Below are 26,167 nucleotides of genomic sequence, written 5' to 3' on the forward strand. Positions count from 1 at the left end.
TGGCTATAAGGCCAAGTGAATTAATGGTAGAATGACTATAAGGCCAAGTGAATTAATGGTAGAATGGCTATAAGGCCAAGTGAATTAATGGTAGAATGACTATAAGGCCAAGTGAATTAATGGTAGAATGGCTATAAGGCCAAGTGAATTAATGGTAGAATGGCTATAAGGGCAAGTGAATTAATGGTAGAATGGCTATAAGGGCAAGTGAATTAATGGTAGAATGGCTATAAGGCCAAGTGAATTAATGGTAGAATGACTATAAGGCCAAGTGAATTAATGGTAGAATGGCTATAAGAGCAAGTGAATTAATGGTAGAATGACTATAAGGCCAAGTGAATTAATGGTAAAATGGCTATAAGGGCAAGTGAATTAATGGTAGAATGGCTATAAGGGCAAGTGAATTAATGGTGAATGGCTAAAAGGCCAGGTGAATTGATGGTAGAATGGCTAAAAGGGCAAGTGAATTAATGGTAGAATGGCTAAAGCCAAGTGAATTAATGGTAGAATGTCTATAAGGCCAAGTGAATTAATGGTAGAATGGCTAAAAGGTTAAGTGAATTAATGGTAGAATGGCTATAAGGCCAAGTGAATTAATGGTAGAATGGCTATAAGGCCAAGTGAATTAATGGTAGAATGGCTAAAAGGCCAAGTGAATTATTGGTAGAACGGCGATAAGGCCAAGTGAATTAATGGTAGAATGGCTATAAGGTTAAGTGAATTAAGGGTTGAATGGGTACAAGGCCAAGTGAATTAATGGTAGAATTTCTATATGGCCAAATGAATTAATGGTAGAATGTCTATAAGACCAAGTGAATTAATGGTAGAATGTCTATAAGGCCAAGTGAATTAATGGTAGAATGTCTATAAGGCCAAGTGAATTAATGGTAGAATGTTGTTGTTGTTGTTGTTGTTGTGGGGTTTAACGCCATTTTTCAGCACGATAGGCTATACATGGCGGCCAGTATTAATGGTGGAGGAAGAACCCGGAAAACCCCAGAAAGAACCACCGACCCACGAGAAGCTACTGGCAGGCTTTCTCACATGCCCACATTGGCTGAATCTTAGACTCGAACCGCCGCAGACAGAGGTGAGATGGCAGTGATCCGTAACGAAGAGCGCTTTAGACCACTCGGCCACTCGGGGCCCCAATGGTAGAATGTCTATAAGGCCAAGTGAATTAATGGTAGAATGGCTATAAGGGCAAGTGAATTAATGGTAGAATGGCTATAAGGCCAAGTGAATTAATGGTAGAATGGCTATAAGGCCAAGTGAATTAATGGTAGAATGGCTATAAGGCCAACTGAATTAATGGTAGAATGGCTATAAGGTCAAGTGAATTAATGGTAGAATGGCTAAAAGGTTAAGTGAATTAATGGTAGAATGGCTATAAGGCCAAGTGAATTAATGGTAGAATGGCTAAAAGTCCAAGTGAATTATTGGTAGAATGGCGATAAGGCCAAGTGAATTAATGGTAGAATGGCTATAAGGTTAAGTGAATTAAGGGTTGAATGGGTACAAGGCCAAGTGAATTAATGGTAGAATTTCTATATGGCCAAGTGAATTAATGGTAGAATGTCTATAAGGCCAAGTGAATTAATGGTAGAATGTCTATAAGGCCAAGTGAATTAATGGTAGAATGTCTATAAGGCCAAGTGAATTAATGGTAGAATGGCTAAAAGGTTAAGTGAATTAATGGTAGAATGTCTATAATGTCAACTGAATTAATGGTAGAATGGTTATAAGGCCAAGTGAATTAATGGTAGAATGGCTATAAGGCCAAGTGAATTAATGGTAGAATGGCTAAAAGGCCAAGTGAATTATTGGTAGAATGGCAATAAGGCCAAGTGAATTAATGGTAGAATGGCTATAAGGTTAAGTGAATTAAGGGTTGAATGGGTACAAGGCCAATTGAATTAATGGTAGAATTTCTATATGGCCAAGTGAATTAATGGTAGAATGTCTATAAGGCCAAGTGAATTAATGGTAGAATGTCTATAAGGCCAAGTGAATTAATGGTAGAATGTCTATAAGGCCAAGTGAATTAATGGTAGAATGTCTATAAGGCCAAGTGAATTAATGGTAGAATGGCTATAAGGCCAAGTGAATTAATGGTAGAATGGCTATAAGGCCAAGTGAATTAACGGTAGAATGGCTATAAGGCCAAGTGAATTAATGGTAGAATGTCTATAAGGCCAAGTGAATTAATGGCAGAATGGCTAAAAGGTTAAGTGAATTAATGGTAGAATGTCTATAAGGCCAAGTGAATTAATGGTAGAATGTCTGTAAGGCCAAGTGAATTAATGGTAGAATGGCTATAAGGCCAAGTGAATTAATGGTAGAATGGCTATAAGGCCAAGTGAATTAATGGTAGAATGGCTAAAAGGTTAAGTGAATTAATGGTAGAATGTCTATAAGGCCATGTGAATTAATGGTAGAATGGTGATAAGGCCAAGTGAATTAATGGTAGAATGGGCTATAAGGCCAAGTTAATTAATGGTATGGCCCATCAATAACTGCTGTTGTGAGTTTCTTATCAAAACCGTTGGACCAGTTTCAAGCATACTAGGCACAGAACATTCTGGCATAAAGATCTTTCAGATTTATATAAACTGTGCATATACATCACTGAATATGGCCTCAATTACTAAAATAGATATAACTTTAAATGACACCTTTTCCAAAACCAGATTTGACAGAAAGCATCCTGATATGAAGACCTTGCTGGTGTTTACAAACGATGCTGATCCAAGATCAAAAATGGCTGCCATGACTAGTAATATAAAAAGAGTTAACAACTTCTTTTGAAAAACCAGCTGAACAGAATCTGACCAAGGCTCTCAAATTTTGTGCAAATGATGCCAGTCTAATATCCAAGATAATCACCATTACTGAAAAAGAAAAGAAAACAACTTTTAAACACTAAAGCAGTTAACAGAATTTGGGTGGCCAGATGGCCTTAGGCACTTGCCATAAAAGATCATTCACACATCTCATCTCTGTCTGTGTGAGTTTGGGTGTCAGCTTGACCATGTGAGAAAGCTTGCCATTAATTTCCCTTGGGTCAGCCAGTGGTCTTACTGGATTTTTCCCCCACTGAATATACCAGCTGCCAGGTGCCATGAGCTGAAAATGGTATTAAGTCCCACAAAACTAAAAAAATGAACAGAATTTGACAAAATTTTATCGATTTTTGCATTAAAAGCCTTTTAAATTGATGAAAGTTAGGCCAGTATGCCATTATATATGGCAAAACATGTTTAAAAATTAAAAATAAAACCTTTCAATGATTTCTTACCAAAACCATTTCAGAATTTGACCAAATTTGACAAAGGCTTTTAAGTTTGCTGATCCATCATCAAATATTGCCATTATTACACAAAAGAATACTTAAAATGATTGAAGTGAATTAATATCAAATGCCAATGGAATACATTATGCCAAATTTGACAGAAAGCATTCTGGCAAGATGGTTGTCAAAATATACATGTATATACAAATGATGCTGACTTGCCTTCAGATGTAATTGATAATCCTACTTGTTATTGAGATTTTAATGTTACCTCTATGAATATTCATAAATCTTAATAGTAAATTCTATGTGATCAATTATTATTATTTAATTCAATATTATTACTATTTAATACAAGTTGTTGAGACTTGGTTATTATTACATGCAATGAAATAGAGGGAACAAGAAAAAGAGTTTCAAGTTTGATTAATAGCATAATGGCATAAAGGCCTTTCAAGTTTGATTAATAGTATCATGGCATAAAGGCCTTTCAAGTTTGATTAATATTATCATGGCATAAAGGCCTTTCAAGTTTGATTAATATTATCATGGCATAAAGGCCATTCAAGTTTGATTAATAGTATCATGGCATAAAGGCCTTTCAAGTTTGATTAATAGTATCATGGCATAAAGGCCATTCAAGTTTGATTAATAGCACTGTGGCCAGAAGGTTTTTCAACTTTGGTTAATAGCATCCTGGCACAAAGGCCATTCAAGTTTGATTAATAACATTGTGGCATAAAAACCATTCAAGTTTAATTAATAGCATATTGGCATAAAGGCCTTTCAAGTGTAATTAATAACATCCTGGCATAAAGGTTTTTCAACTTTGATTAATGGCATAAAGGCCTTTCAAGTTGACTAATAGCATCCTGGCATAAAGGTCATTCAAGTTTGATTAATAGCATTGTGGCATAAATGCCTTTCAAGTTTGATTTATAGCATCCTGGCAAAAAGGCCTTTCAAGTTTGATTAATAGCATCCTGGCATAATTAGGCTTTCAAGTTTGATTAATAGCATCCTGGTATAAAGGCCTTTCAAGTTTGATTAATAGCATCCTGGTATAAAGGCCTTTCGAGTTTGATTAATAGCATTCTTGTATAAAGGCCTTTCAAGTTTGATTAATGGCATCCTGGTATAAAGGCCTTTCAAGTTTGATTAATATCATCCTGGTATAAAGGCCTTTCAAGTTTGATTAATAGCATTCTTGTATAAAGGCCTTTCAAGTTTGATTAATAGCATCCTGGTATAAAGGCCTTTCAAGTTTGATTAATATCATCCTGGTATAAAGGCCTTTCAAGTTTTTGAAACTGATGCTAATATGCTATACAGTTAGGCAGCAAAACTATAGTTAAGTGAAACTGGACAAACATTTTTATGATTTTTTTCTTAAAACTAGTTGATATATTTGAACCAAATTTGATGGAAAGCATCCTTGCATAAAGGCAGTTTAATTTGTACAAGTGATGCTAATCTGCAATCCAGTATGGCACTGAAACATTCAGACCACATCTGCCCAATATTTGCTTAACAGAATTTTACAAAATTTGTCAGGGAGCACATTTTGGGGAAGGCCTTTAAAATTATTTCATTGATGCATCATCTGCTGTTTAGTTAGATTGTTGTTTGTATCAATAGAAACTTCTTAAAAGATTTTCCTTTAAAAAAAATAGCAACTTAACAAAATTTGATGACACTAACAGTAAGCATCCTGGTTCTTAGGCCTTTAAATTTTTATAAATGATGCTCTTCCATCATTATATAGCAGAAAAACCCGTACACAACCTTTTCCTGACCAGTTAATCACAATCTGTTGACATTTCAGTAGCATCATGCTGGCCAAGATTTCTTCATGAACTTATAACTTTTTAATTATGTGTCACTGTTATTCCTTACTTTTTTCAGACAGGTGGCACTTACAGTTATCTTGATCAGGGCAGGACTTGGATTGGACCCCAAAGCTCTGCAGAAGTTATCATGGGCTGTTCTACGTCTAGCATTTTCTCCATGTCTGGCTGAGTGTATCATTGTGGCTATTGCTTCTTATTTTCTGCTGGGTTTACCTTGGATTTGGGGTTTCATGTTGGGGTCTGTAAGATTAACAATTATTTATGAATCTGTCATTTGTTTTTGGGGTTTTTTTGGTCCAGATTTGAAAGAAATTCCAGCTGATTAAATGATGATACATGTCCATCTGCCCATTCATCCATCCATCTTGATCCACACTAATGTTCCGTAAAAAATTTGCTTTCCCTATTTTAATAACTGCTAAAGTTAATGTACTTTGGACTAGTTCTGGCTGATTTTTAGAGCACATGAGAGCAGCCATTTTAATAGTCTCTGCCTAGATCATGTACCATTTCCACAAGTACAGTTGGAAGAGAAATTTCAGCCACAGCACATGAAAGCAGCATAGAGGTATGCCAAAATTCTCTGTTTTGATTATGTTGCAAGTCTTACACTTGTTACTCTGTCAGAAGTATGTATTTGCAGAGCAACATCTTAAGTTGATACAGTCATTGAATAGCACCTATTTATACAGAATGACTTTAATTCCGGATTACATAAAGTGACCAAACTTGATTGACTGTTTGCACTTTGGGTAAGAAAGATGCCAGTTGATGTTAGGGTCAAAGGTCAGGAGTTAGAAATGGTCAGAAATAAAACAATATTATGGGAAAAAAGGGAAAAGTTTGTTTAAGATATTTTTAATTACACACCACATACTGGCACCAAACTTTGAGGATAGTTTGTTGCTGTAGAAAAAATAAGACATGGACATAGAAAGGCATGTGAGTGAATAAATCATGCAAAATTAGTATGAATTTGTGAGTGAATAAATCATGCAAAATTAGTATGAATTTGTGAGTGAATAAATCATGCAAAATTAGTATGAATTTGTGAGTGAATAAATCATGCAAAATTAGTATGAACTTGTGAGTGAATAAATCATGCAAAATTAGTATGAATTTGTGAGTGAATAAATCATGCAAAATTAGTATGAATTTGTGAGTGAATAAATCATGCAAAATTAGTATGAATTTGTGAGTGAATAATTCATGCAAAATTAGTATGAATTTGTGCACTTAGAGAGGCATGAATAATAATAATAATAATAATAATAATAATTATAATGACCTTATTTAAAGAGGGTAACACAATTAGCTAAGAACTAATCTACCTTGAGGCCTTCATACAAAGGAATTTATTTATTTTAGCTGCATCTATGAAGCCACTGGATATATTGGGTTTGGAAGAAGGAAATAGAGTGGGCATTTCTAATCTCAACTGGAATACTATTTGAATTGGAAACTTTTTTAAATAACTCCTTATTTGGTTTGGGAATTTTATACTGTTTGGTATACATGGATCGCAGGTGGGGAGTATTACCAGGTAGCGTATACCAGAATAGTGATTGTAAATATTCAAGAGCACTGTTATGGGTTATCCTGTACATTAATTTGGCTTTTCCCAAACAGATTCGGTCTTTAATAGGTAATATTTTTAACTTACAAGCTAAATTTTTTTTGCTTTCTTTCTGGATTGATATTAACCCTAATGCTCTTTTTTGATGATGTGCCAGCTTTGCTATGTTTTTATCATTTGAATTACCCCATACTGTATTACAGTAGTCTAAATAGGGTTGTACGTACTGTTATAAGATAGTTTTCTGTGCCTTTCAGGAGAAAATGTCTTATCCTACTGAGAAGCCATAAACTTGAATTTACTTTTTTACTGATATGTTTGATATGTTCAGTCCATGATAGGTTATTATCTACCAGAATGCCAAGTAGTCTATCATGACAGACCTTTCGCAAATATTTTTCCTTCCATGTCAGACATAGTTCAGTTCATCACTATCAAGATTTGTCCTTTTTTGTCATGTTGAGATAAGTAATATTTTAGTTTTACCAGTATTTACTACCATGCCATTGCATGTGCACCAGTTTTCCAGTTTGTTTAGGGCATTCTGTAAAGAAATTTCGAATTCATGCTTTGTGTTTTGGATGTCTGACAATGTTGTGTCATCTGCATAGAGATCTGTAGATGATATTGAGTCTCTTAGTAAAAGTGGTAGGTCATTAAAAAATAAAATAAATAGTAATAGACCTAGAGTTGAGCCTTGTGGTACTCCATATCTAATTGTTCCAGGTTCAGACAGAACATTATTTATGTAAAGATGTTGTGTTCTCTCACTTAAGTAAGAAGTAAACCATCTAATTGTTCTTTGATCACGTTGGTAGATTTTTCAGTTTCTTCAAAAGGATTTCATGATCCACCATGTCAAAAGCTTTCCTGAAATCTGCAAATACAGATCCTTTTATTCTACCTTGGTCACGTGCTTGAGGCCATTTTTCAGTTAGAGAGATGAAGGCAGTTTCACAGGAATGTTTCTGTGTAAAGCCTGATTGATTAGGGTGTAAGAGCATGAGAACTCTGGCAAATTAGTTTAAAGTTGCTCAAACAAAAGTGCACTTTGTGCAGTATACAATTTTCATTTAACTGAAGTGCTGAATGTGACAAAGTTGTGCGTATGATTGAGGTCTCATAGAGCTTGTGGCAGTATATGTCAGGTAGCTGTTTACACCACTGGGTACACTGGCTTGACATAAATGGATTTTAAACTAAATTTCATTGGCACATTGGACCCAAGAACAAGCACTCTGTCATATTTTCAATGTTGCATTCAAGGAAGTTTTACAAATGCTTGTTTAAAATATTGGCTGCTTAGAAAACCCCAAATGACTGACTCTGATCAGCAGATGATGATTTCATTTGGCATAAAGTGCTGGTGATAGCGATGATGACAATAGTTTTTAAAGTATATCATTAGAAATGTTACCAGAAATACCAGTGAGTGATTTTGAACATACATCGTCTGTGTGCTGGAGTCATTTGGTTTTTACTATTGTAAGCACTTCACACATGTGGCATATGATGAACCGAACTCACTGTTTTGAAATATTGTACAATATACGTAAATCACCCTCGGGTATCGTTGTACACAAAAAACGAAACCCAAGTACAAGTGTTTAATAAATAAAGGGATTTATACAATTCATGACATGGAGCAGGCAGAGAGGTTGATATTTGAGTGTTGAAAAAATATTGCACTATGGCCATTTCCTTCTCCCTCTCTTATTTTTCTACTCCTCTGTGGCTTCTGTATGTTAACTTATTCTATACCATTTTCTTACTACAAAATTCATTGATTGTTGGCTGTTTGATCAAGGTAGGTACATATTGGCTATAGGGTTAAAGAGTCATGGCTCATCAGCTCATGTCATTGAGAGCCAGCCAGGCCATACCAGTGCTTTTACACAGAACTAAGGAATATGTGATGTTTCTGTTCACTGCACTCTTATTGTATGATAATTTTCAGTTTTTGTTTGTACCAAAAAGTAAAGAAAAAGAATAGTATGACAAATTTAAGTATAAAAGCAAATAATCATAATTTCTGCAGATAGATTTTAATTGTATGAAAAAATACTGAAAAAGTAGATAAATTGCCATAAAGAAAACTAGATCAAAACCCAACTGAATATTATGTTACATGACATTGGGTGTGTCATATTTAATTGAAGCCCATAGACAAATTTTGTGACCCCTACTTTCTTATTTTAACTTACTGACCTGTTATTAAGCTTGTAACCTATTTTATTATGAATCAAAGATCATACTAAATTATTTGGGAAGTTTTCCACCTTCAGTATTATTTTTTCTTCATAGATTTGTCCTTGCAGCAGTTTCACCTGCTGTAGTAGTACCAAGTCTTCTTAGCCTTGCAGATAGGGGCTATGGTGTGGACAAAGGTATACCAACTCTGGTCATTGCAGCTGCTAGTGTTGATGATGTTATTGCCATCACTGGGTTTGGTGTCATGCTGGGCATGGCATTTTCCACAGGTAAAGAATCACTTGTCTAGCAGCTGGGAAAAAGTTGCAAATTTTAATTTTACTCGACATGTAAATTTATTACTGATTTTTATTTTTATGAGCCCATGTTAGTGGCAGAGCAAGACATACCAGTCACTTTTCTGGCGTCAGCAGCATTGGCATCAACAAGTTGTTAAATCATTTAGCTCTTGTTTTAATAGCAGTAATAAATTGCCAGTTATTATTATGTTACTCTCCCTTTTCCTGGCCCTTGTCCCTAGGCCAGGGTGAATTACATCCTTTTTCCTGGCCCTTGTCCCTAGGCCAGGGTGAATTACATTCCTTTTCTTGGCCCTAGTCCCAAGTACAGGGTGAATTACCTCCTTTCTCCTGGAACTAGTCCCCAGTCCAAGGTAAATTACCTGATCCAGTTAGTAAGTGGAGGTCTAGACATATTCTGATACCTTAGTCACTTAGATTGTTCAGAGTAGTTCCTTGGAATTTGTGCAGTATAACATATTATCTCTGGGTGCACAATAATTTTAGTAATTCAAGTGTCTTTTTCATCTGGTTTGTTAACATTCACAAAATTGTATGGCATTAAAATTTCAAGACTCAAATATCAGGTGCATTGCTTCCAGGTAATAACTCGTTGATTTTATATCACAGTGTAGTGTGCAGTTGTACAAATATAAGTAATTTAAGTAACAGTTTTTATGATAGAAGTTGATATTAACATTTATCAATGTCAAAGTTTAATGTTCAGATGTTATATTAACATTATTGCTTAGTGATAGACTTTTTAGAACATTGGCTAACCTTTCACTAAATTCATACTTGTTAATTTCAAACAGAGCCGTGAGAAACACTCAATCACTGTAACAAAAATAACTAACAGCATATGTACAAAGCCTTGAACAACACTCAACAGCTTTACAATATAACAAATAACTATAGGAAAGAGCCTTGAGTAACACTCATTTGCTTTACAATATAACAAATGGGGCCTCGAGTGGCCGAGTGGTCTAAAGCGCTCTTCGTTACGGATCACTGCCATCTCACCTCTATCAGCATCGGTTCGAGTCTCGAATTCAGCCAACGTGGGTATGTGTGAAAGCTTGCCAGTAACTTCTCATGGGTCAGTGGTTCTTTCCGGGGTTTTCCCAGGTTCTTCCTCCACCATTAATACTGGCCGCCATGTATAGCCTATCGTGTGCAGAAAAATGGCGTTAAACCCCACAACAACAACAACAATATAACAAATAACTATAGGAAAGAGCCTTGAGTAACACTCATTTGCTTTACAATATAACAAATAACTATAGGAAAGCGCCTTGAGTAACACTCATTTGCTCTTTATTCAAACCTGTACTTACTATTATTACTATTATTATTATTATATTTCCTATTTATATTGAATTGTATTATACATCATATTTGAACAAGATCAGCAAGAAACACTTGACTTGACCTCACAGAATCATAAAAATACCGTCTGAATACTATTTAACTGATAAGCAGTTATTTAAGCTGAAGTTGCTGATTTAAAACATGACAATGAATGAATAAATATCCATAAAGGTTTTGTACACAGATGGAGATTTCAAAACTTATTCTTTGATCTATCAAAAATTTTCTATAAAAGAAACATTATTTTCTTTGCATTTATTTATGTACATATTGTGAAATAACTATGAATTCTGATCTACAGAAAATAATAATAAATAAAATAATAAATAAAGAGTTACCTTTTCTTTGCGCACTCCTTATATGGTATTCATAGTAAAATAATAGTAAAAGATTTTCCCATGCTCTGTCTAAACATACAGAACTCTTAACGTGACCCTTGAAAACCCTAACAGGTCCTAGTAGAGATGCTGACAAGCCTTTTATACCTCCCGTGGAATTCTGCAGAATTCTGTACTTGGCAGGGAAAATTCTGCCGTTCGCTAGGTGTCAACCGCAGGGAAAAATGCTGCAAGTGCGCACTTGCATGGGCAACCATACTTTGCTACTGATAGCAACAAAACTACACCTAAATTAAAAATTGTAATTGAAAACCTAGTCCATCAATGTCATTATGACATTGATGGACTAGCAGGAGATGAGCAAGAATTATCTGGCTTAGCAGAGAGCCTCGACAAAATGTCTGCAGCCTATGGCATGGAAATTAGTGCAGAGAAAACCAAAATGATGACCAACAACAACAAGGACATAAGCACTGACATTAGGGTCCAATGTACAAAGCTAGAAACAGTCCACAGCTTCAAGTATTTGGGGGCAGATGTAACAGATGAAGATTCGAAGCCTGAAATACTCTCCAGGATTGCACAGACAGCAGCAGCACCTACAAAGCTGTAGCCCATCTGGAAGGACAAGAACATCGCACTCAGCTCAAAAGTCAGACTGATGCACTCACTGGTGATCTCCATATTTATCTATGCCTGCAAATCATGGACCATAACAGTGGACTTGGAGAAAAGGATACAGACTAGATGAGATGTTTCCGAAAGATCCTCAGCATCACATACAAAGACCATATCACCAATGAAGAAATACGGCAAAGGATAAGACAAACCATTGGGCCTCACGATGACCTCATGATCATAGTGAAGAAAAACAGAAACTGCAGTGGTATGGGCATGTCTCACGATCATCAGGTCTTGCCAAGACAATCCTACAAGGCACTGTACAAGGAAGAAGAAAGAGAGGCAGGCAAAGAAAGAGGTGGGAAGATAACATTCGAGAGTGGACAGGCTTGACACTGAGTGACCCACTGAGAAAGACGGAAAATTGAGAGGAATGGAGGAAGCTGGTTGTTAGGTTTTGTGCGGTACCCCAAAGCTCTTCCAGTTGTTGTTGTGGGGTTTAACGCCATTTTTCAGCACACGATAGGCTATACATGGCGGCCAGTATTAATGGTGGACTAAGAACCCGTGAAAACCCCAGAAAGAACCACCGACCCACAAGATGCTACTGGCAAGCTTTCTCACATACCCACATTTGCTGAATCTGAGACTTGAACCTGCGCAGACAGAAATGAGATGGCAGTGATCCATAATGGAGAGCGCTTTAGACCACTCAGCCACTCGGGGCTCCTCATGCTCTTCCAGACTACGGGACTGATGATGATGATAATGAACTGAAAACCTATATAACCCAGAGTGTTAGCTAAGTGTGCATACTACAAATTTAGTTCTCAATGGTCAAAATTTGCAGTACCAATAAATATTTTAGCTTTTAAATGAGTGATGTTGTAAGTGACCCCTAACTATTATATGAGATAACAATGGGAGTATTCCAAATGTGCCAAAATTGGAAATGATGCTAATATCTAGGAAAGTTAAAAATGCATTCCTGGCATAATAACGTCATAAAATTAGAGCTAAATGGATGATTTATTATCAGTTTATATGAGAATATGAAATATACCTGAGAATCATACCAATCATCATTTGGTATTGAATAACAGTAGGTATTTGTGAATAAATTGATATTGCCCATCTATGTTGACAACACCCACCCACCTAGCTGCGATGTCATAACCCCATCTATGAAGTGAGGCACTAGTATTAGTACTACCAATCATGCTGCTATACCACCGAAAGTTTTACGATGAATGAAATTGATTTGTAACTGTTTAAAACAAAAATTAGAGGCTAGATTTCCGGCCCATTACAATAACATGGACTGAGTCCTGTATTAGACGGGTTGCATATCATGGACTGCATCATGTATTAGACTGGATCCATATCATGAACTGAGTCATGTATTACCCTGGGTCCATATCATGAACTGAGTCATGTATTATTAGACTGGGTCCATATCATGAACTGAGTCATGCATTAGACTGGATCCATATCATGAACTGAGTCGTGCATTAGACTGGATCCATATCATGAACTGAGTCATGTATTAGACTGGATCCATATCATGAACTGAGTCATGTATTAGACTGGATCCATATCATGAACTGAGTCATGTATTAGCCTGGGTCCATATCATGATCTGAGTCATGCATTAGACTGAGATTGATTGCACAGGTCATGTATTAGACTGATAATTGGAAGTTGACTGCTATTGACATGTAAAATCTCAGTTCAAAAAGTATTATGCTGCGAATTAAATCTACCAGATGTTACAGTAAAACATATGTGCTTTTAATTATGCATTGTTGAATCAGATGTCATTTTCAGTTTACCACATTATGATTTTGAAGCCCACCAGTGACCAGTTGACCATTTTCACTCACCAAGCCTGAATATTTAATCCCAAATGCAACCATTTTTATTGTAACTTGAAGCAGTGTGACAGCAAAGAAAAAATTCCAACATTTTTAAAATTCCAGTTTTAAGAAACACCGGAAGTTTACATTGATATAGGAAAATTATAATTATCACTCAAAACTATATTCCCATATTCAGCTTTGTACAAGGTTTAAATATTTTCCAGTTTAACAATAAATGTTATTTTGTTTCAGGTGGACTGGCCTGGACCATTGTTAAAGGTCCGCTGGAGGCAGTTTGTGGTGTCGTCTATGGTATCATAGTGGGAGTAATAATATGGTACTTGCCTTCAAAAGACAGTGTGAGTAAAACAAAATCATTTTCAGACTTTTCACCATCTAATTTCCCATGCAAGCTAGGGTACGAAAGGTCATATTATACATTTGCTTCAAACATCTAGTTACTAGTTTGAAACTTACGGGCATCCATTTTGTTTTGTTTCACATGTGCATACATAAGACAGAGGTATTACTTTTCAAGTATTTTCAACATTACATCTTTGTGTTAATGTTTTGTATCAGTGAAATCAGAAATGGGGTGGGATGATCCATACATCAATATTGATCAATAGATCAGTGTTAATGTTTTGTATCAGTGAAATCAGAAGTGGGGTGGGATGATCCATACATCAATATTGATCAATAGATCAGTGTTAATGTTTTGTATCAGTGAAATCAGAAGTGGGGTGGGATGATCCATACATCAATATTGATCAATAGATCAGTGTTAATGTTTTGTATCAGTGAAATCAGAAGTGGGGTGGGATGATCCATACATCAATATTGATCAATAGATCAGTGCAAGGGAGAGTAGTATGAGGAACTTTATTTATTTTTTTATAGTGTTTACTGGATGGATGAATGATAAATTTTGTGTGGCATGCATTGAATGCCAAGATCTGTTGTCTTGCTGCAAAGCAGATGGGACAAATATATCAGTTTTTCAACATGATTGTAATTATTTTGGTGTAAACGTCAATGTTAAGTTTTTGCATTTAGCACAGTTGTGATATGGATATTCATTTTATATTGTGTGATTGACTTTTTCATGACTGTAAGTTAGATAATGTAAATAGGATGTGTACATGGTTAATTAATATATGTGATTGTAGGTTTTGAATAGGTTCATTATGAGCTTAGAATATTATAGAACCAGACTGGTTTACAATTTGATTGGAATTTTCAATTAGCATGACTCGCATTTAGATCAGGTGAAAAATGTATAAATAGGGACTTGATAAGCAAGAAATTATTCCAGTATGGTCAGTCTGCACAATAATTTTTCATCAGAACTAAGTTTTGTTAAAATATAATTTGAGAGGAATTTATTTTAAATTTTCATGAGAATTACTATGTATTCATTGATTTTGGATTAACACACTACTTTGGAATTATTTTGAATTCATTCAAAGACATTCTGGATCGCATCATTTTAGTACATCAGGACATTCAAGACTATTGGAATTCATTCAGAACTTTCTATATTTAGGACTTGTAATAATACATTTAGGATTATTTGATATTTAATTCACAATAATGTTAGTGTTTCTTGAATTTTCACTTTGTATTGTAGAGAAATAAGTTACTTGTTGATTTTTTTTAAATTGTTGGTTTCATTTCTTTCAGTTAATTTATTTAAGACAGTCATAACAGTTACGTTAAAAGAAAATGTAGTTGATTGACAGCATTTACTTTCAGGTTTCCTGCATTCAATAAATCAATAAAATGGGCACAACAACAGTGCAAAATTCATTTTAAAGCAGAGAGGCTTGTGTTTAGCTAATTTGAATGTCTGTTCATCCATCCAAGCATCAGTCACACTTCAGTTTCCATAGCAATATTACATTATTCACTTTGTTGGTAAGACATAGTATTCATTTGAACCTTTGTTTTGTTCTAACCATTGATTATAATTAGTCTTGCTAGAGTCCATGAATTTGTCTGGAAATGGTTAAGATATTTGTCCGAGTTTGGTTAATTTTTATTATGTTTTCAATCTGGGCAACTTGACATTTCATTCTGCATTTCATGTATTGAAACTCTCTGAAATAGGAGCAAATACCCCAGAAATTTTTGGATGAAACCTGAATATCAAGACTTCGTCTGGATTCCTTGTTTTTAGTCTGGATTGACCTAATCCAGTTCAGAATTGCCAACAGTTCTGGATTTTGTGAAATTGTTATGAATATTTAGTGAAATATCACATCCAGTCTGTACTATCGCCTATTTTCTTTCATTTCTTTAACTAGGTAAGATAAGGTCCAAGACCTGGTTTTTCCACCCATAAAATTTGGAATTATTTCCTAATTTACAGTTTGAGTATCCTCATTGAAATGATGAAATTTTAAAAAAAGGAGCAGCATAATTGACATGTATTACCAAAAACTGATTAAACACGTCATGAAAGAGCATTTTTCAATTCAAATGTATAATAGCCACAGCAGTGTCTATATTACAGCAATGGAATTTTTGGACTAGATAATTTCATAAAATAAAAAGTGCTAGTCATGCCACTTACTTGTTTTTGAAAACAGATATTGATAATGCTTAGATTAAAATACTGACAAATAAGTATGAATGCCATTTTTGGTACAAGATTTATTCATTTGATAACAGTATAAACAATAAGCACTTGGTGGCAATGTCAGTTGCAATGAAAATTCATCACATTTTATGGACTTGATTCTCAGTGTATAATATTCATTTCTATCTCAAGCAATGAAAACTTATGATCAGATTGCATGCTTGTTAGATGTTTCATTTAAACAAAATGTACACAAAAGAAAATGACATTCTGATTCACAACTTTCTATAAATAATGACACAATAACTTGGAAGTAACTACCTACTAATAAGATCAGCAATGGCAAGTTTGGGTGCTAAATAAGACCTATACGTATTCTTGCTGTTCCACCCAGAATTCCAGACTGAAAAAATTGGGTAAGACTGATTAAACCTAGGAAGACCTGGCAATTAATGAAAAGTGTAATATTTATGAAAATGAATAAAATTTAGATTATATTATTTAGTTTTTTGTTTGATTAGATGAAAAGTGTAATATTTATGAATATGAATAGAATTTATATTTTGTTTTTTGTCTGAAGAAATAAATGTACTTACAGTTATAATGTCAGAAATAATAAGTCAGATGTTTTTATGGTTAATTTTAGAATAAATTGAGTTATGGGCTGTAAATTTTAATGACCTGGTTGTTAGCTTGAAAAAGTGTATAAAATTTTGATCTGTGTTTTACTGCTGTAACATATAGTACACATACTGCTTTACATTTTTATTTTCAACCGACATTTATTAAATCATAACCAGGTTTTAACATTTTTAACCTTAATTCAGAAAATTTAAATCACCATTAGCATGATCCAATTTAAATCATAATTAAGGAAACAATTTTTACCTAGAACAAAATTGAGATTCACCAGAGCAAATGCACATTTTTAAATGGAAACAGAGGCATAGCCCATACTAGTACCAGTTGACTGGGCAAAAATTAGATGACCCCAACTATTTCTCGACTGAGAACTTGTGTTACCAAGACTGATTCTGGAACTACCCTAATCCTTGCCAAAATTAGACTGCTAGGTAACTCACTGATTAGGGGCCCAGAGTGGCCAAGTGGTCTAAAGCGCTCTCCGTTACGGATCACTGCCATCTCACCTCTGCCTGCGTGGGTTCGAGTCTCGGATTCAGCCAATGTCAGTATGTGAGAAAGCTTGCCAGTAGCTTCTTGTGGGTCAGTGGTTCTTTCTGGGGTTTTCCAGGGTTACCATTAATACTGGTTGCCATGTATAGCCTATCATGTGCTGAAAAATGGCGTTAAACACTACAACAACAACTCACTGATTGACCTCATGAGGGTAAAAGATTTTCCAGACTTCTCATAAATATATTTTTTAAATCAGGAATTTACAAAACAATATTTACTACATTTCACTTAAAACATAGTTGTTTTTAATGAAATATCACTTGTTATGAAGCACAGTTACTATGACTACAACTGTCACATTACAGACCATACAGCTTGAAGTATTTCTTTAGTTGATCAATTCAGGTCTTTTGCTTTTCTTGAATAATAATGTGAATTTGTTGCATTTCCATGATTGTTTCCAAATCTCACATTCATGATGGATTCTCCATGCTGAAATGGAATTGTATTAATCTCATTGGTTGTTTAAATTGTAGCTACAGTTTATAATCACATAACAAGTACATGGGGAAACAATTTTCAACTCCTCGTGCCAACAGAGAGCAAAGAAATAAAATAATATTTATGACTGTAGTTTAGTTATAAAATTAGTTTTATTGACCAGTGGTAGAAACATTCATATTTAAATAATAACACCATGGTCATGGACTTTTATAATTGGAATTGTAACTATGTATATGCATGGATTTATTGAATCACTGTTGGTCAGATTATGTTAGTAAACTTGGGCATTTGATGTGTTATAATTTATTTTATTAATTATCCAATCCCTTCTCACCCCCCCAAAAAATGCTTGCACAATGTGCTTAAGGTAAAATGCCAACTGTATATTTTGCACTTACTTAGTTTAAGATATAGCAAACTACAGCAAATTTCATACCTATGTACTGAAACAGATTTAACTACATGTACATTTTCTTTTTCAGGGTTATGTCACATTCTACCGCATCTTGCTACTCTTTGGGTTTGGCTTTACAGCAACATTTGGAAGTACTCTGATCGAACTCCCTGGAGCAGGGCCCCTTGGCTGCTTAACAATGGCTTTTGTGGCAGCCTACAAGTGGAGAAAGGATGCTGATCGGAATAGCGAGGTTACATTCTTTATTAGCATTTTAATCGATGTTGACATAAATAGAGTGGTGGGATTTATTAGAGAGGTGCTAGTCCAATAGTAACAATCTGTAACCCAGCACAGTAACTGCTCTAGTTTTAAGACCACCAAACTTTTGCAATAACAAATGTTATGAACCAAATTTCTCCTATTTTTTTCTTCTGGTTCTCATCACTCTGCTTTTGAGTTAATCCTGTTATTTCTAATCATTCTTGGTAACACAAGTTCTCTAAGCATTGAGATTGATTCATGAAAGTTCTCGTTAACTTTCCCCCCAAGCAAGACTGGCCTAAGGCAAAATTATTGCATGTGTGAACAATGTAATCGGTGCCAATCTGTGGCTCAAGTAATAAAGCTACATGTATGGTATATATTTTTTATAAAACGAAAACAAATCATAAAAGTACACCTTTCATACCTTGCAAGGTTGATTTTGGTGCTCTTTGGTCATAGTACCCTTTGCAAGGGCACACATTGCCTACCCTCTGGAGCCAGCCATGCCTGAAAGGGCAACCATTAATCATTCATTGCTGTCAACAGTAGCTTGCCTGCTCGATGTACAAAAGAGACACTTGACTGTTAGTGTGTGACATCATATGGTGTACAGTAGTTTCATTATAAACAATTGGACAATTTGAACTTATTTGATGGCAAAAAAATTCAGAGACTATCTCTTGATGACTAAATTGGCAAAAAATGGAAGCAAATAATTAATTAATAAACTAAATATTAACAAATATTTATCTCTCTGACTCTCTGTTTCTATTTATCTAACTATCCATCCTTCCCCACAATTCATCCTGAACTCTGTCACACAGCTGTGTCATGCTGCAGGATCCAATAGTTCACACTGTGGCTGTAATGCAGGCCCACCTATGTAGCTACCATCCTACATACCTTCCTATAGTCTTGACCTCAACAGTCACCCTTTGTATATTTTCAGAATGCGATAACTGATATTGTAGCTGTGATATGGATGATAATGCAGCCTTTATTGTTTGGTTTGATAGGGGCAGCAGTAGATATATCTACAGTAGATGGCAGTACAGTAGGTATGTGTCTTTTATATTGTCATGCATTTGACACAAAGGTGATAAAACAGAGGCAGTGATAAGTATGTCTTTTCATGAACTTTTCATCTATCTTTATCTTGTTTTCAGTAGTAGAGGGCAGGATGTAATTATTCATATGGAGGCAGTGGCAGCATTAGCAATTTTAACACTATGTTACGCTTAGCCATAATTTAGATCACAGTTTTGTTGGCATGCTAAGAGAGTGTTAAAAACAATTTGCAAATAATTAGCTTTCATTGTTGTTTGTAAACTGTTTAAGCAGGGTGCTTGTGTTAACATCTGTCTGAATGCTATTTAGACAACAGTCTGTGCATATCTTTGAATTTTGCTGATGTTACATCAAAGTGAATCTATAAATTAGTTTCATTTATATCTTAGTCAATGAAGTCACAATTGAAGGGACATAATCAGTTGTTGTTGTTGTTCTAGGGTTTAACACCTTTTTTCAGCACAAGATAGGCTATACATGGCGGCCAGTATAACTGGTGGAGGAAGAACCCTGGAAAACCCAGGGAAGAACCACCGACCCACGAGAAGCTACTGGCAGGCTCTTCCACGTACCCATACTAGCTGAGCCTTGTACTTGAACCCACGCAGACAGAGGTGAGATGGCAGTGATCCGGAATGGTGAGCACTTTAGACTGCTCGGCCACTCTGGGCTCCGACATAACCAGGGATAATTATTGTTAGAACCAGATCACCTGTTGGCTGTATCACTAGTTTATATAAACGAACTTCAATAGGATTTTTCACATGCAGTTACTAGGCGACACATGCAGTTACTAAGGAACACATGAAGTTACTCGGGGACACATGCAGTTACTAAGGAACACATGAAGTTACTAGGGGACACATGCAGTTACTAGGGGACACATGCAGTTATTAGGGAACACATGAAGTTACTAGGGGACACATGCAGTTATTAGGGGACTCATTGCAGTTCAAATGTGATCCAAGAGTTGCAAGATCGGGATCAAGACTATAGCTGTATCATGCATATGACATTTTTTAAATTGTTCTTTCTTCATTAGCTTGGATTTGACCTGTTTAGTATTGTACAATTAGATGAAAGTTTTGTGCTCTTTCACATGGTCATAGTGTTTGATGTTCTAATGAATTTAAAATAAGGAAAAGACATTCATAGTTGTTGTTGTTGTTGTTGTGGGGTTTAACGCCATTTTTCAGCACGATAGGCTATACATGGCGGCCAGTATTAATGGTGGAGGAAGAACCCGGAAAGAACCACCGACCCACGAGAAGCTACTAGCAAGCTTTCTCACATGCCCACATTGGCTGAATCTTAGACTCGAACCGCTGCAGACAGAGGTGAGATGGCAGTGATCCGTAACGAAGAGCGCTTTAGACCACTCGGCCACTCGGGGCCCCGACATTCATAGTAACATCACAGGAATACATTGTAATTAAGGAGATTCTTTTATCTGCTGTTGTACCTATGCTTGAAATTATGAGTGGAAGTTCTTGAAAAAACAAGAGTCCCAGGAAGAGACTGTTGCTCAGCTGGTGCATGTTGAAGCCATTTCTGATATTCTTGAATGATAAGAAGATTTTAAGATAGATTTGCACCATTTTCAATTAGGACCAACTAGTATATAAGAAGTCTTTTAGTGAAAACTCTGTGTTAATTTTCCATCCATCCAGGAGGAGTATTAATAAAAAGATTTCCAAGATGGCCATACTGGTAGCCATATTTGTGTTAAAATAGTCAGCACCATTTTCATTTAGGACCAATCAGGTATCATAAGAAGTTATTTGGTGTAAAAATCTTATGTCAGTATGATTTTCCATTTGTTAGGAGTAGTGCTAACAAGAGTTTCAAGATGGCTGGCATGGCAGCCATATTGAATGTCAGATGTACATCATTTTCATTCATGCCAACTAGACATCATAAGAAGTCTTATGGTGAAAACCCCATTTTGATATGATCATCCATTCAGGACGTATAGTGATATCAAGGTTTTTATGGTTCTCAACATGTTAGATCAAACTTCATCTTCATTTTCAACCAACTAGACATCCTAAGAAGTCTTTTTTTTTGAAAATCCCATATTGATATGACTTTCTGTTATTTAGGAGACGATATGTTTTTCAAGAGGCTGCCATAATGGCCAGATTGGCACTCAGATTGGCATTATTTTCGTTTAGTACTAACTACACCTTGGGATTCAGGTGTGTGTAAAGGGGCATTCCTCCTTATTTGTTTAGGATGAATAGTGATAACAAACTTGTGCTAGTTGATGGCGGTGTGTCAGATCAGTGGACAACATTCAACAGCCATCCCATAATCTCTTCTGGTCTTTGACCAGTAGATCTAAAATATGTCGAAGGTGTTTATGGATTTTTAGTGGATATACCAAAAATATTACTTGTGTGTAGTGGAAAGATTGTATTGTTAAAAGTAGTAGAGTCACGAATGACAATACAAAATGTTTCCACTTCATGAGTGAAATATTTTCTTTTTCTGCTTATAAAAATCATATATTTTCTTTTTATTATAATTGTTTTAGGAAAAAAGTCATCAATTTGCATGGCTAAAGTGGAAATTCAATTATAAATAATTTAAGTCTTTCTGTTGTTTGGAGTTCTTTTATAGACTTTTTTTCATGTGATCTTTGCAAATGGCACTACAAACTCAATGGCACCCCATTTCAGTCATCTAGACCACCATGTAGCATTCCCAACCAAGATAAAATAATTCCTGCCTCAGTGGTAAGACAGTCTATGGTTTACATCAGGAATTCATCTGGAGAGGTCCCAACTGAAGATTACTGTTTGTATAATACCTTTGGCAAGTATATGGCAGAAATAAAACCATTATGCCTCCATGGGTTCTTGGGATTTAATCACATATGGTGATGATGAAGAAAAAGAATCACCAGAAGACCTATGAAATATATAATAATTAAAAGTAAACCAATCTATCACACATGGACAACTCACAAAATGACAAGGCTCGGAATTATTATAAAACTCTCACAATGTAATTCCTAAACACTTACAAGCGCTGTGTAGTATTCTGAATGTAAAATAGTTATTTTCTTCAATACCATTTACAAAGTATTGAGGAACTTGTTGCACCCAAAAATGTTGAAGTTGACTCCAGGAGAGTTGTTGGAGGAGTGAACAGTGGTACAGAGAACTTGTTAATAGAAATTGTTTGGTACATATTATGGCACATGCAGTGCAAGCATAATAGAAATTGTCTGGTGCATATTATGGCACATGCAATGCAAGCGTAATAGAAATTGGGTGGTGCATATTATGGCACATGCAATGCAAGCGTAATAGAAATTGGGTGGTACATATTATGGCACATGCAATGCAAGCGTAATAGAAATTGTCTGGTGCATATTATGGCACATGCAATGCAAGCATAATAGAAATTGTCTGGTGCATATTATGGCACATGCAATGCAAGCATAATAGAAATTGGGTGTTGCATATTATGGCACATGCAATGCAAGCATAATAGAAATTGGGTGGTGCATATTATGGCACATGCAATGCAAGCATAATAGAAATTGTCTGGTGCATATTATGGCACATGCAATGCAAGCATAATAGAAATTGGCTGGTGCATATTATGGCACATGCAATGCAAGCCTAATAGAAATTGTCTGGTGCATATTATGGCACATGCAATGCAAGCAACTCGTATACTACTCACTCACCCTCTGTACAACAAAACAATGTTGGACATCACTGTACCGAATATCTCACACCAAATACTAAATACACACAAACAATAACAATAACATAAACACTGGTTTACATATGGATGTCAGCATGCCCAGTTGGAGGGGCTCAACTATTGCCCATTTCACTGCACTCAGCAGCAGCTGGAATCCAGAGAAGAAATCACATCATATCAAACTTTGTGAAATAAGGCATTTAATATTTGGAAGAATCAACTTTGTGTGTAGTAATTTTTCACCATATTGGAAAGCTTAATGGTGGTGCCCTACTTCATTAAACAAAGTGGCTGTAAACGGTCACGTGATATTGATCTGGAATACTGATCTGGAATTTTTTACACATCAATAAATTCTGGGACTACTTTCAGTTTTTGTACTGTTTGCAATATAAATAAACATTGCAGATACGTCATTGAGAAACGATTGTTTCATCTTTTAAATTTTTTATTCAGGAAATAAATATAAATTATACCCTTTTTATACTTTTTCAAATATTCTTTTATTGAAATGTATAGTTTACAATTTGGCGTTCGTCTGCTACATAGTCGCACAAAATGGCAGATTACTGTGATTTTTCACTGCAATTTTCTGCAGAGTTTTTTGAACAATTAGATGGCAAGGAGTTAAAAGAAATAATAGCAGTGATTGAAGCAGATGAAGATAGATTTGACGATAATGTGATGGATGTTACAAATGCTGAAAATGAAACAGAACAACAGAGCACTCCAGCATTCAACTATGCAACCAAACAAAACATGGCTGTTTTGCGAGCGACTCTACATTTAACAACTGCACATTTAATTTCAGATTAGATAACTGAAAGGGTCTTCTTAAGTATTAAAGCTGATGAAAAGGATATCAAATTTTATTCCTGTATTGGACATACTATAATAAAAAAGGAATGTTATTTTTTTTTTATGAAAAGAAATGTGCTGACACCATGGGTAACCATTGCTTTTGATGTAAAGTATGAAGTTGCCAAATAAACATAACTGTGACACTAGTTACATTTCATTTGATATTAGATCACTGAATGGGTCTTCACAAGTATTAACGCTGTTGAGGATGATATAAAATGTTATTTCTTTATACAATTTATTTAATTGTTACCTTTATTTTAGTAAGGGATAGCATCATCTTGTTCATATTTCCATGTTGTTCATTAATAAAATCCATTATGATTTAAGGTTTGATTGGAAATTGAATGTAGCACACAAGTTCATTCCGTATCAGCCGTTATTATGTAAGGTCATGGTCATCTGACGTAGCAGATGGGACTGACTAAAATTGAACAAGAATGTTGTAAATGGACTAAATGTGTTGAAACCATCAGTAGCCATTGCCTAAGATATAAAGTATGAAGTTTCTGAATAAAAGTAACTGTGACAGTAGTCGATATGTTAGTGTGATTCTGTACAGGTTATGTATTATGGAGCGATGTGAAGCGGCGAATGAAAGGAAAGTACATGCTACTTTAATTGGAATGCATTGTTGATGGAATAAGTTGATTTGATGAAGAAAGGATGAAATTGGAATTATAAGAATTAAAAGATCATGGTTGGGTATTTATTGATTTGTAAATTGTACCTAATTACTCACAAAGTTAAGATAAAGTCATTCAGACTTAATTTACATTGTAAGTGATTGGGTAAAATTTACACATTGATAAATACCCAACCATGATCATTTAATCCTATGATGAAGGAAAAGTTTTAGGTTTTTGGGAACTGGTGCACAGGCAGCAGCCTCTTCCCTTTGTGTGCCTCAATACCTAAACTACATAACGTTTTTCTTTGGCTTTTTGAGGAGAAAAATGTTGCTGCTATTACTATTAGAGGCTTTTCCATGATTTCTGATACATTCATACATCTTGGTATAAGGGTTAGAAACCAATCCTGATGGACCTGTGAGTCATTTTTATGTGAATAGGTCTAGATCACTCACCTTGTTTCCTAAGTGAAACCTTCTGTGGGTTTTGACATGGCTCAACTCACTTATGTTCCAGCCTTTAGCTAGAACCTCAATAGAGTTACTATTATGTTGTTTTCTTATATCCCTGCCTACATCTGACAGGGCAAGCGAGTTGCATGCCCTTTGATAAACCCAAACCATTCTCCAGTTCAGATATAATGGTTAAGTGATCCTAATGATTCCAATTGGCTTCATAGGTACAAATTGGTTGCTATTGGCAGACAACCAGAAAGTTGTCATTTCCTTCCTCAGGTTGATTGATACATTGCAAGAGACTGTGACTGCAAGGCCAAGTCCATTTTCTCAAGCACTACAAGACATATGCAGAGGATGGTTGTGAGGCCTGTCTATATCTTTTTCTTTTGGTGAAGGTTGGGAAAGAGGATATGCTCTCCCCAACCCCCAAAAGGCCTGGCATTGTGGCTGAAGTGGCATACCCTGAGGTCTCACGTGACCACAATAACCTCATTGATTTCAGTTCATGGGTTTATAGCAATCCCTGTGAACCATGCATTGGAACACATGGTTTTGATCTGAGACTTCATACAAACTGTTTACTGGCACACTCAGTCAACCATATCAAGCTTTTGTCTTAGAGATCTGACATCACTGGGATGAGAATTTAATCTGGTAGGTCAGATGTCTGCAACCCAGAGAATCACCAGAACTATCTGATATCAGCACAACCTTGTTATGGGTTTGGGTTTAGTACTTTCATTAAATTCTGCTTGATTTATTTTTCAGTAAGGAAAAGTCATTCCTTTCTTTGTATTGAATATTATTGATATGGGTCATGTGATCTTTGGTTGTACTGCTCTCATGTATGGAGAGCTATTTATTTTTATATTGGGAATCCAGCCATGTTTCCCATGAATGGCACCCAAAGTATGGATTCTCATGTATTGAGAGCTATTTATTTTTATATTGGGAATCCAACCATGTTTCCCATGAATGGTACCCAAAGTATGGGTTCTCATGCATTTCTGCCTGCCATTGCCTATTCTCCTAATGTTAATGTAATTCGGGAATGTATTCAACAGAGAAAGTAATTTCTTTGTAAATTCTGTTCCTCTGAAAAAACTTACCTGATCACATTACTTTTAAGCCACAAATCAAGCTTAAACT

At 35.4% G+C, this 26,167-nt stretch overlaps 1 protein-coding gene across 2 annotated transcripts in view; it reads left to right on the plus strand.

The window, feature by feature from the left end:
* The window catches only part of LOC149802507 (sodium/hydrogen exchanger 9B2-like), a 75,263-nt gene that overhangs the window by 23,559 nt on the left and 25,537 nt on the right, over positions 1 to 26,167 (plus strand). For both annotated transcript variants that reach the window (XM_089951750.1, XM_089951751.1), the window contains exons 4-8: positions 5,198 to 5,380; positions 9,023 to 9,198; positions 13,649 to 13,755; positions 18,101 to 18,265; positions 19,229 to 19,337. In XM_089951750.1, coding sequence (XP_089807876.1) covers positions 5,198 to 5,380; positions 9,023 to 9,198; positions 13,649 to 13,755; positions 18,101 to 18,265; positions 19,229 to 19,337 — 740 coding nt within the window. The remainder of the gene's footprint in view (positions 1 to 5,197; positions 5,381 to 9,022; positions 9,199 to 13,648; positions 13,756 to 18,100; positions 18,266 to 19,228; positions 19,338 to 26,167) is intronic.

The sequence above is a fragment of the Sinohyriopsis cumingii genome, chromosome 3 (assembly GCF_028554795.1).
Source record: "Sinohyriopsis cumingii isolate HCF-2022 chromosome 3, ASM2855479v2, whole genome shotgun sequence".
Classification (NCBI taxonomy): domain Eukaryota; kingdom Metazoa; phylum Mollusca; class Bivalvia; order Unionida; family Unionidae; genus Sinohyriopsis; species Sinohyriopsis cumingii.